The 12,326-nt window shown below is 42.6% G+C and overlaps 2 protein-coding genes across 6 annotated transcripts in view; one reads left to right on the forward strand and one right to left on the reverse strand.

Moving 5' to 3' along the window:
- Nucleotides 1-669: 669 nt before the first annotated feature.
- On the reverse strand, nt 670-6,929 carry TIMM21 (translocase of inner mitochondrial membrane 21). Of its 2 annotated transcripts, XM_075494287.1 has the most exons (6): nt 6,371-6,925; nt 5,024-5,086; nt 4,827-4,924; nt 3,411-3,484; nt 1,260-1,365; nt 670-1,165 (listed from the first exon to the last, which is right to left on the reverse strand). In XM_075494287.1, exons 1-6 carry the CDS (start codon nt 6,672-6,674, stop codon nt 1,073-1,075), a joined length of 738 nt encoding a protein of 245 aa, XP_075350402.1. In that variant the 5' UTR covers nt 6,675-6,925; the 3' UTR covers nt 670-1,072. The 2 variants fall into 2 exon arrangements, with proteins under 2 accessions (XP_075350402.1, XP_075350403.1); XM_075494288.1 differs by lacking the exon at nt 1,260-1,365 and having other exon boundaries at nt 6,371-6,929.
- A 255-nt stretch (nt 6,930-7,184) lies between these two features.
- FBXO15 (F-box protein 15) overlaps nt 7,185-12,326 on the forward strand; it is a 28,202-nt gene continuing 23,060 nt past the window's right edge. For 2 of the 4 annotated variants that reach the window (XM_075494284.1, XM_075494285.1), the window contains exons 1-2: nt 7,752-7,915; nt 10,875-10,994. In XM_075494284.1, the coding sequence (XP_075350399.1) occupies nt 7,752-7,915; nt 10,875-10,994 (284 nt within the window). Of the gene's footprint in view, nt 7,520-7,751; nt 7,916-10,874; nt 10,995-12,326 lie in introns of those variants that run through there. The other 2 variants (XM_075494286.1, XM_075494283.1) reach the window with 2 other exon arrangements.

The raw sequence follows: 12,326 nt of genomic DNA on the forward strand, positions 1-12,326 counted from the left end.
GTGGCACCATATGAAGGAATATTGTATGAACTTTAGAACCGTCCAAATGTACCATTAAATGAACTCATAATAAGGGCTGATAACTGAACATCAGCGTGTGATAATTAACTAGTGAACTAATATGACAGGTAACTACAGAAAAATGCATTAGTTGGTGTTTAAGAAAGGGGTTAAAAGTAAGAAGCTAAAGCTTGAAATTTTTTGGTTGGTGCTGCTTGACAGATGGGCACAACTGAGTCTGATTATTAATACACAGGGTTATGCTTTCTATCTGCCATGCTGCCCTAAGGAAGAAACCCAGGTGAGAAATTTGGTCATGAGTTCAGCTTTTGAGTTTCGGTAAATCTATATGAATCTGATGCCCAGATTGAGATTAGTTAAGTTAATGGGAAAACTGTGGGTAGTGCTGAGCAGCTACAACAGTCATTAGTTAGCAGAGCAGCATGGCAAACGTTGGAAGGGGCAAACAGTACTGCTGCTCTGTGTGCTGTTAATCTATTTAGAAGATACCAATAGTGAAGTCTTTATCTCCAGTCATTTGCCATGGACGTGTGTCTCCACAATCCATATTCTTACATGCCTTTGGGCTAGATCCCCTTTGCATCACTAACATACATTCTTATTTTACCTTCTTATATACACAAAGGCATCCAGAATGAAAACAGCGAGTTTGTCTACACTTAAAATACCACTTTCTTTATTGCAGTGCTAGTGGGAAATCCAAGCAAAGGAAGACAAAAAGCTGCTCATCCAAACCTAAAATCTTGGAAGACTCAGTTTTTGGGTGTGTTGAAGTATTATCCAGCATTAAACTGTTTATTATGAGCCATTATTATCCTATGTCAAAAGTATCTGCCATAATTGATGGCTCTACTATTTTTCATTGGCTTCACTTCAAATCCTGTATTTGTTCTTATGAAAGACCTTAATGGAGGCCCTGAAAGGCTACATCCTGCAACACAACCCCAAAGCTGCAAGATACAATCAAGAACACCGAACAATTCATGTGTAGACTGGCTACACCAGGATCATCCAATACTCAATGAGATGAGGTGGCAACTTTTATCACTGGCTATCTGTTGTCTTCTATGACAATGGTTCTTCTAGGATAGGTGTCAACATCCACAAATATGTAGCGGACCTCAAATCTTCCTCTCTCAGGATTCTGTAAGGAAAACAATTTCAGGCTCTGTTTTTTTCTCTTTGGTAGTTTAAGTTCAAGATTAAGCTTGTCAGCTATATCAAGCAGTAGTACATACCTCTTTGACTTCCACATGGACTGTTCCCCGCTTCCCTGGTTCAGAGCCCTCAATATAGAACTTCAAACGCATATGCTTCAGTCCATCCTTTACATATTCAATGTGACTAAAACCAGCAAAAGAAAACAACCCACCCAGCAAGGATACATATTATATGCTAGTTAAACTTCAAATTTAAACTTCTTATTTAGAGGAGCTGCTTAACTATTTTGTGAGAAAGTGTATTCTGATGCAGTCCTTATGCTACTATGGGGTCCTTCTCTACTGCTCTTCCCAAGCTTTCCTGTGAGCCTATAAGGAGTAGTGGAGTTCGAAGGAAGAACTAATTAGCAGTTGAGGATTAAGAGATGAAGTGCTTAAATGTCCCCCACTCAGTCCTCCCCTCAAAATTCAACAGCAATCCAACGGCTGAAGATTCTGGAATTCCTTGTATTTATTCTAAAGAGCCCCCAGATTCAGAGCCTGACATCTAGAAAGGAACACCCACATCACCAAGACTGCCAGGGGTTTTTTTAGGCACTTAAACTAAGTTACCAAGCCAAAACACACAAAGAATGTTTTGTCAATAATTATCAGGCTGGTTAAAACACATCAAAACAAACAGTTTACTATATGCTTTACTTATTTTGGCAATAATTTCGTTCTACTGAAGTTGTGTAACTTTGGCACTGATATCAGATCTCCAACCTAAATGCTGATATTTAGACTGGAGTTACGTTATGCTCCAATATTAGATAAATAGAAAGGTCACATCACTTTCAAGGCAACCACTTCCAGAAACTAATGGTCAAACTAGAGTTCTGGTGCCAGTTTTTTTTCCTACTGAAATTACTAACTGCTGCATGCTACCAAGCTCTTATTTCCATCAGTCATGCCCAGATACACCCTGTGAATTAAACTTCCAATACAGTTTAAGATGACATGATGGGTTACAGAGAACAAAGATGAATGAAGAGTAGTACAGTAGCAGTACTTACTGCAGTAAATTCACGTTCAAGGTGTTCATACACATAAATATCTGTACATTTTTGAGACATGTAAGGTCATCCTCATACTGCAGACACAAAGGCTACAAAGTCCTCAGCTCAAAAATTTATTTAAAATACTAGACTTTCAAAATGATGGAAATGAAATACTAGGAAAGCTGATGGTACATTTACTTATTTACATAGTTTTATACACAGATGCTTAAAACATTTCTGCATGTCCTTTTCATTTAGCAGCTCCACTTTAAACACTTTTTCACAGAGTCTAGTGAAAAGATAAACTTCCACCAGTAAAAATCACCTTCCTCCGGAAAAAAACCTCTCAATTTCATGGTTCAAGTTGTGTATCTGGGCTTATGTGTCTCATCCTATATGAAACCTCCTTGAATAAATTCAAGTCAAAGAACCCAATAAAGACAAAGTCCCTATTGGGTTATAGTGCAGGGAGGATTTACATTTCATAAGAATTAGTTCTGTTGTTTCCCTCAAAAGGAAAATAATAGACACACTCATGAAAGGTTTATGTGAGAGATGTTCTGTTAAATACACAGTAGAGATGTGGCCGCAAGTACCAAAAAGCAATATAAGAAACAGGCAGTCAATACTGCACATCAGCTTGGGACAATTGTCACTGCAGTGACTACAACCTATACAGTCAGACCCAGCCTAGCTTTAAACAGAGCAAGGTGGATTCTTGGAAGTCTAAAAGTTAGTACCTCCTGCTCTTTCTGGCCTGATAAGAACTACTGCTTCAAAAGGAGAAAAACTCTCAAAGAACAATTTTTCAAAGAACAATTTTACTCTATTTGAGGGTTTCAGACTGTAAACTTCAGTCATATTGCTGCTCCCCAGATACATGCCTAGGCCTCTGTACTACTCTCTTCAGACTTGTCCTCTTTTTTGGAGACACCAGCTCTATGTTTACCATGCTGACTGTTGCTTGTTTTGAGGCACTTAGAATTGCCATTTTATATTGTATATGCACTGTATCTAGTGGTATGTGCCACACAAGAGGTACTGCAAAAAACTGCCTTCATTTTCACTCAAAAGTGACGGGGTACGTCACATACAGTTAATTAATCTAGATCTAACTTGCTATGATGTGACCCAAAATCCTTTGCTGTGCAAAAACTAGTGTCTGTATGGGGCAAACACCAAAAAGCACCTGACAAGCTGTCGTCTTCCTCTTCTTGTTGCCTCCCCATAACCTTTAATAGATTCACCAAAAACACCAATTATCTACAAGAGAAAAGATGTTTGAGTTGTCAGAAGGTATCACGTTCAGATATTCCAGTATCAGCTCACGCCCCTGCTGTGAATGCATTTTCTTTCAACAAAATGCCCCCTGTGAGTCTGATGTGTCAAGAATAGAAGAGTTTATGAAAGAAAAGAGTGTAAGGAAAATTCCTCTGTCTTTCAGTGCTTTTCTTTACAGTCACATATTAAATGTCTAAAATAAATCCTACTGATATCTTCCATTTGTACCGTCCTCTGAGATTATGACACTTTAATCTCTCTTCTTACTGTGTATTTCCTGCTTTACTGACATATTGTGTAAAAAGGAAAAAAAAGCATGAAATATTTGCTGTCTCCTCCAAGAGAATGTTTCAAAGTTTAAAATGCAAATGCACTCCCCTTCATGTTATCTAAAAACCACTACTGTTCAAGAAATTAAGTGATTTTTTTTTTTTTTTTTAGATCTATAAAGCCAGACCAAATTAACCTAGTTTTAAACTTACTTTAAAGTTGGTTAGAAAGGGAGGGTTATTTTTACTGTATAAGTAATGGAAAGAAGTTTTAATTCTACAAACTTTTTCCAAAGCAGTCTTCATTTTTATTCTAGTGACAACTTGTCACTTCATTTCTAGGTTATCATCAATGGCATCTCTGGCAACCTTGTTTGAAAGCTATTCCATGCATTTCTTGTTTTGCCTGTAGTGGTGGTTTTTAAAACCTAGTTTTAGATTGATTTTTGTTTACGTCTAGCTATCTTATGTGACTGTGTGATCACATGGCTGTTCTCTTTCTCTTTTCCTGTTAGCCACAGGAATGCTAACCATGTTTCAAATGAACGCAGTGCTTTGTAGAATGACAGAACCCTAGTGAAGTGTCACAACAGAAAAACTGTGCTGAAGAAAGGCAGCAGGCTAGATCTACAAAACTTAAGTGGGACCAGTTGCCTCCCTGACCCGCAGAACTCCTTAAGTACTACATTTAGTAGGCACTCAGGTACATCTATAAGACTTTCCATATGGAGACACAAGAACATGCTCTGAAAGGGCAGACGCTGTTGTTGCATCGGTTGTTATGCTGTGGTACACTCATTTAACTTGGCTTTTAGCAGGCAAATTCACTCAGGCTCAGTGCTTGCATTAACTTGTCCTAATATAGGCTCCAATTTGGAGCTGACCCACCTCTGGCCAGCTAAAAGCACAGGCAGATCTGCTGGTGTTTGCCTGCTAAGCACCATGTGGGTCTTCCTGTAGCTTTGCTTGTGAGATTCCTTGTGCAAACTTTTGACTCAAAGAGAGACACTAACTACTGAGAAACATGAACTTACAACTAAGGTTCACAAACCAACCTCAGGGTGAGATCTGCATTTCTCCAAGGCATCTCCATAGATCTTACTTGGACTAGAAGAAGAGAATAGCTCTTTAAAAATCACATAGAACAAACCACCTGTAACAGAAACAACAGCAAATGGAATGAAAACTAATCAAACCAGATGGGATGAATGAAAAACATCTTCCAATAAAGAACATAATTTTTAAAAATAACCTGTAACACCCATTCCAACGAGCACCACAATAAAATAGGTAAAGTCTCTTCCAGCTTCTTTCACTGAAATAGACAGAAAACAACGCAGGAGTTACAATCTTCGATAGTAAGACTTGCATAGCTTTCTTATACAAATGCTCTTCTATTAGTCTGCAGCTCAAACAACATCTTGGCAGGAGAAAAAATTCCAACAACAGCTTCCATAAAGCCTCATCACTAAAAGAAAGAGGCCATGGAACATCTCTTAGGTTGTGCAGGGCGTATTTATATCTCTGTATTAAGGCTTATTATTTTCTGTTTTCCTACTAGATGTTTTCAAGACTCAGAATAGCACTTATTGCTACTTTTCGTGTACATGAGAGCTAGGTTTTTTTTAAGAACTAATGAGGTCTTTAGCACTGCAGTATTCAAGCTACCATATAAACCCACAATCATTGCAATGCTTATGCAGAGAAAGGGAGAAGTAAAAATAAAAAAGCATAAGCTCATAAATTGCATACACTGACTGAAAATAACTGATTTTATGAATTCTCAATCAAGTGAACAATAAAAAGGAGAGATATTAGATCAAAATATATATTTTATTTATTGAGACCATTAACTGCAGTTTATCTGATTAGTTTTTTATCTATTAGTTTTGATCTAATGTACTAGTAAAAGTGTCAGTATACACTCCAAAAAGTCATGAGATTCTCTGTTACAAAATATTTTTGAGAACTTGGAAAGAGACTACTGATTTGTCTAAGTGATAAGGTGTGCCTCTCAGTGAAGTACAAGTTATGGGGGAAACTTTAATAACCATTTTTCCTGCAGCCTTCTAATCAGTTGAGGATGTTTTTCACAAACCTTTTCAAAGCACTTAGAACTTCTGAGGCTAATTACCTAGTAATCACTTTTCACTGAAGTGAAGGAGACCAACCAAAGTGACAGCCATCCTATAAAGAAACTAGTACCACATGGAGCTTTGACACTTTTGCTGGAAGCAAACTTGTTTCAACAGCATCGAGACAGGTTGCGTGTGATAGGTTTTCCTTTTGAAAAGGGACATGAGAGGCTACTGCATCTTATCCCTGATGTGACCTAAACTCTAAATCAATAAGCTGTTTGGAAGAAGCCATATAATTTCTGGTCTGCTTGTGCAATACATACGCCGAAATGTATCAACTGCTGCAAAAAATACGATGTGAAAATAAAAGGGGTGGTTGGTTTTCTGAGAACTGTAGTTTTTTTCTCAATTCTTGAGTTTTGGGGCTCTCAAATCTCAGCTGCAGCAGTAATTTTCTCCGTGCCAGCCTCTTTGAGCGGCGCTCAGTATTCGCACTCACGAGTGACTACAGCCCGCCTTACCTTTCTGAGCAGCCGACAGCAGAGTTTCTTCTTTCCGGTCCCTTTGCACGGACACATGTTTGCTATTATCGCCAGGTTTTTCAGCTCTCAGCCCCCCCGCTTGCGTCCCGATACTCTGCTGGGCGGCCCGGAGCAGCGGGGCGAGCCCCCCGCGGGCGGGCTGGTGCCGCCACCTCAGGCAGGGCCCGGCCCCCGGCCCCGGCCCCGGCAGCGCCCAGCCAGGGGGAGCGAGCAGCCACCTCCCCAGGCAGGCCCGCAGCCGCTCGCCGCGCTGCCCCGCCCGCGCAAGGGAGGCGGGCAGCATGCCGGGGCACGGCTCCCAAGCCCCCTGACCGAAGTACGGCGGAGGCAGCCGAGCTAAACGGAAAGCCTCTGCCGCTCGCCACCGTTCTGCCGGCGGAACCCTCGGGGAAGCGTCAGGGCAGCCTCCCGCCCTGAGCGCGGCTCTGCGGCCGGCGCTTCGGGTCAGGAGCGCCCATTACCCTTCACCCGCCGCCAGCCGCCCCTCGCCATTGCTGCGGTGGAACTCTTGGGGGTGGAGAGGAAGAAAGCAGCAGCGGGCCCTGGGAGCGGTAGTTTGAACGGGCTCCCTCTTGCGCCCGCCGCTAGGAACGGCTCCCAGCAAGATCACTACAGCGACCGCCATGCCGAGCGCCGGCACTGCCCGCCCTCACGGGGCGGGGACCCGCCGGCCGTTAAACCGTGAGGGCTGCCCGCGGCGGCGTGCGCCTGCGGTGCCGGTCACCCTTTGTTAAGCTGTTTTTTTCCAAACTGTTTTTTGATCTTGCACACATAGGTGCATAAAAGTGATGCAGTTGACCTTTCCGCGAACGGAGACCAGAACACCTGGGGAAGACCGTGCTCGGCTTCCCGGGGAACGGCGCACCGGCGCGGAGCTCACTGTGGGGCGCGGGGCGGGGGGAAGCTGACAGGACGCCGGTCGGAGGTCCTGACCGGGACTCATGGCGGGAGCGGGCACGGCAAGGTGCGGCGCTTATCCCCCGAGGCGCCGCGGACAGCCAGTCCAGCCCCGCAGCCATCCAAACCCGGGTCCACCCCGCTGGTGTATTCGGCGCCTGCTCGGGCGCACGCTGGAAGCTCTCAGGGGCGGCGGAGCCCCTTCTCTCCAACTGAAAATAAACTTCTAAGGTGCGAACACGAATTCCCGCAGGTTGCCTTTCTCTCGGGCAGCGACAGAACAACGGCGAACAGGGGGCGGCCCCCTCTCTGGGTGCTTCCCCGGGGCAGCGCTCCCGGCCGCCGCCTCGCCCGGGCTGGCCGCCGTCCCGCCCCGCGGCCTCACGTGGGAGGCGGCAGCGCCCCCCGCCCGGCGCGAAGCCGTTGTCTGTCCCGCGGCGGAGTGGCCATGGCGGAGCTGGCCATGGCGACGGGCCGCGGCAGGGCCTTGCGGCAGTACGGGCGCGGCGCGGCGCCGGCAGCCGACGTGGCGGGTCCCCCTGGTGCCGCCGAGACCGGGCCGCCGCGTCCTTTTACCCCTGCTGCTGTCGCCGCCGCCCCTCGGCCCGGCCGGGCCGCCGGGCCCAGGTAACGGCCTCCCTGCCCGGCCTGAGGAGAGGCCTCCGGGGGCCGTCGAGCGGGGAGCAGCGCTCTGCCGCCCCAGAGCTGCCTGCTCGTCCTTTGTCGCCTTGTCCGTGGGGGGTGGTTTGTTGTTTTCCCTGAACTCCCATTGCCCCTCTGGGAAACCCCTTTCACCCGCCTCAGGGCTCTGGTTTCCAGCTCCAAACTTGCCACAGCTCGGGCCTGCTGCCTCCTGGCCATGGTGCTCTCCTCTCCCTCCTCCGGCCCTACGGAGGGGGATATCTGTAGAGGTGATGCGCCTTGCGATAGGAAACAGGCGTTTTCAGGTGTACGGAAGGCCTAGGTTTAACGCACCGTTTTCTGTCTGGGTAGTGGGGCTTAAAGTTTGGTATGTGCTTGAGTTTAGAGGACGTAGTGTAATAAGCAGTAGCCTGTCTACAAAGTGCTAGTGAGCTTAGTGGCTAATGTGTGTATGTTCAGGGTAGTTAGGCTCTTGTAATAAATGGGAGGATTTCATTGTGGAAGGTGTGATTAGCTTAATTCTTACAGTACAGGTTCAGCTTCCAAAAATTTGAAGCACCCATCTTAGAAGCAAAGTTGAGAAGGCAGTTTTTTCTGCTAACCCATTTGTACAACCTTGGTTTTCATAGCTGTTTCTTCCCCCCCCCCTTTTTTTTTACCTGTAAATGGGATGGATAATACCCACTTTTTAAAAAGACTTTGGAATTGTTAGCTGAGGAAAAAAACCAGATGTCAAAACATTACTGCCATTTCTATTTATCCCCGGATATGCTTTAACACTTGGAGAAGGAGAACTTTCTATACATTCTTTGAAATAATTTGTTCCCTGACCAGTGAAAAAACAATAGTCATGTTGCAACTACTACAGGCTATGAAAGTGAAAATACTCATACAAAACTTAGTCCCACAAATTGAAAGCTAATGAAATAGCAGTTGAGGTTGTTGTGCCTCTAAGCAAGAGCATCTGAGTTACTAGAAGTCTCTAAAGAGGGGGAGTAATAGTTGTAATTGATTTTTACCTTGGGCAGGCAAGCTTTGTCAATGCGGTGTAAAAGCATTTTGTTAATAATTTAAAATCTTAGCACACACAATACTTGAAAAATAGTTTATGCAATGGATTTGCTGTTGTTTCTTCATACCTTAAGAATATTTTTGTTTTGGAAGATGCAAAAATTCAGTACTTTTTTTGAAATGAAGCTTACAAAAGTGGTAGATATTATGTCGAAGTTTTCAAGGCATGTGTAGGCAACATTTCTCTTCAGAAATTCCTTCCTGGGGTGAAGAAGAGGAGGATGCAAGGAGTGGTTAAAAAGAGAGCAAGGAGGACTGAATACAGGCAATGCAGGTTATGCTTGTACCAGGTACAGTGTGTTGCAAAATCCAGGATCCAGCTCCTGATCTGAATTACTCCTGTAGCTGGAGTCTGTGTAGGTATGTCCCTGTAGGGTATGCCCAAACTAGGTATCTTTGTGCCTTCAGCATAGACACAGGGCAGAATAGCCTAGGACGTGCTGCCCAGAAGGATACAGAAGTGGTAGTTCTGCTGCTATTGAACACGACTCGTGTCTCTAAATCCCTTTAATGGCTTTTGAAAAATGCAGTTTGTTACAGCCTCATCTTGTCACCTAAGTGTACTTCTTGATAATAATACACGAGTAAAACATTTGCTTGACCTTCAGGGCGTATTTGATATACAGTTACTTTTTTGTAGTTGTTAATTTTGTTAGTCTATTAGAGATTGGCACCCAAGCTGAAATGTGCATGTCTTTTTGTGTTATGCTTATAACAATTCCCACTAAAACTTAAGGGATTTTTTTTTTACATAGCACAGTTGACTATGTAGGGTAGAGTTGTTCTTTTCTGATTTTTATTTTTCTTTGAGTATAAACCCATCTTAAATCAAGAACGGTGTGCATTAAATGTACGTGGTACCCATGTACTTCAAAATTGGATTTTTTTTTTCCCCCAACGTTGATTGGTTGCTTAGAAACCCAGAGTTGGATTGACCAGATGTTGGAAAGTCATCTGTCAATACAAACCATCACTAATAGACTATACGGGAAGCTCTGCCTGCTCTGTGGCATCAGTGGGTATGAAGCGTAAGAATTTTATAAGGACTGAAACTCCATCTGAATATTTCTATGTGGTTTAATGATAGTATTTGCTTACAAAGTTCTTACTATCAGAAATCTTGGGAAAAATGTGTGGACAGTTGGATTGTAAGAATTTATTTGTGTTAGAAATATGCAAAGTTGCTTTCTTTAGTATGAGAAAGTAATTTCTGTCCAAATTGTTATGTGTTAATGAGCACTAAAAACATTGATACCCATCTTGCCTGTTGAACTAACACTTATCTCGCAGAGTTGTGAGTATTTTAGCAGGGGAAAATCTGAAATGAGACTGTAACTGTGTTTCAAATATGATTCTGTTGTGTAGTCAAGGGAATTCTTTTTAAGCTTTGTCAGTTTTTGAGGAAGTTTCAAGGTATTGTTTTGTTATCTTCTAATAGCTTAGCAGAGTTGGGTGGCTCAAAAATATATCTGGAGTAATGTTGCAAAACAGAAGATTAATCAGTGAGTTTGACTTACTGCAGGGGCCTATCTGGAGCTCGAGTATGGGGGCCACAGTGGTGCAGCTGTCTAACATTAATAGATCTCTACCAGATTCAGACTGATTTGGTGGTGCGGCACTATTCCCTCCTGACTACTGTGAGAGATTAATCATAGGAGAGACACCTATGAGTTTAGATAATGAGTTTTAATACCTGATCTCAGGTATTTTAACTTGGTGATAATTGTTCAAATTTGTGAACTGATACTAATGAGCTACCAAGTGATGTATTCCCTGAATCCTGTCTCAGTTGAGACGTGGTGTCTAGGTGTGCACAATATGCATATTTCTTCATTTTGTGATGATGGGACTCCTAAAAGCTTTTCTTTTTTAGAAATAGGTCAAAGAGCTTTGCTGCCAGGCCTGGGGAATGTTCTGAAACTGTAAATGCTGGAATTAAAAGTCTGTATTTGACGCCTTCCATAAAACCGAAACCTAATTTGTGCATTGAGAGGTGAGTATGTCTTTAGTTCAACAGTAAGAGTGGAAGACCTGTTGCAGACTATAAGCCATCTTTTGACTGCTTACAGTTATTATGTTCATACCTTGGAGACTTCTATGTCATGTTTAGAGTCGAAAAGAAAAGATCTGCTTTCCTGGCCTACTTTGTGATCCTATGTTGACCTTCCAATGTTTTCTGGCATGGTTCTCCCTCACTTCCTTTTCTAAATTCATATGAAGTATGTAGGTTTTCCAAGTCATATGAAGCCTTCAGCAACTCCTTTGCAAATCATGGGCTGTATTGTTCCTTGAGAATAAAAATTGTTATTGTATTACTTCAATAAAAGCCAGTTTGGAATTAAACTTCTGATGTTCTCTTGATGCTTGTTGCTTTGTATAGAGGCTTAGGGTGGTGGAGTGGGATGAGGGGGGAGGAATAAAGTGGCTGCTGCGTATTTGCTGCAAGGTAAATGTTTCCCTCCCTGTTTGACAGTGACAGGGCACTTTCAATATAATCATAAGTTGTTTTCTTCTTGAAGATCAGTTATGTTTCTACAAAAACATGTAAGAATATGTTACACAAAAGATTAATTAATTTTCTTTGTTTTACACATTTTGTAGCTTCCTGCATAATAATTTCTCTGTTTTCCATTGTATGGCCAGTTCAGTCCCTTATGCTGTTAGTTTGGTGTGAAAGACAAGAGGAAAAAAGAAAAATATTTTCTTTCTATCAGCTTCCTTCAAAGAAAAAATAATATGGTTGTAAAAACTACTGTTGAGAATTCTAGATCAAGCATATTATTTTAGCTAATTTGCAGCTTTTTAAGGGATCATTTCTAAATTCTCTCTGGAATAAATGCACTAACTGCTTTGGACTTACAGTGTTTGAGTTATTTCACATAATAACCGTGCAAGTTTTGGCACGGTCGCCTCTATTTTAGTGCAACTAAGATTCTGAGTTTTAATACAAACCTTGGAGTATTGGTGTTATTATCATTCTACGCTTGAAATCTATATGCTTCTGGAATAAAGTATTATAAATCAGCAACTGTTGTAAATGACACTATAGTAAATGGACAAGAGACACAGCTGAGGTGTTGACTTTCACAGCAGCTTGTATTTTCAGTGGTGATTTTGATGTTAACGTAGTCATGCTCCAAAAAGTTAGAGTATAAAATATCTCTTTTAAACTCTGTGCAGTTACCAGATACTACTCGAAGGGTATGAGGTTTCTGTCTGTTAATACAAAAATCACGGTGACTCATCTGTTGTAGTTAGGCTGGCACCTGCATTTCAGGCAGCCTTACAGAGGCACAGAAACATTAAAGTTCTCAAGATGCCATTC

Source organism: Mycteria americana, chromosome 2, assembly GCF_035582795.1.
Source record: "Mycteria americana isolate JAX WOST 10 ecotype Jacksonville Zoo and Gardens chromosome 2, USCA_MyAme_1.0, whole genome shotgun sequence".
Taxonomy (NCBI): domain Eukaryota; kingdom Metazoa; phylum Chordata; class Aves; order Ciconiiformes; family Ciconiidae; genus Mycteria; species Mycteria americana.

Bases quoted from the DNA above. Each gene is read 5' to 3' on its own strand.
- TIMM21 (XM_075494287.1), bottom strand. From the start codon at position 6,674: ATGCTGCCCGCCTCCCTTGCGCGGGCGGGGCAGCGCGGCGAGCGGCTG. The intron at 5,087-6,370 runs GTAAGGCGGGCT...TGTCTATTTCAG, and splicing joins GCTGTCGGCTGCTCAGAAAG to TGAAAGAAGCTGGAAGAGAC. The intron at 1,366-3,410 runs GTGCTTTTTGGT...TGCTGGTTTTAG, and splicing joins GGAAGACGACAGCTTGTCAG to TCACATTGAATATGTAAAGG.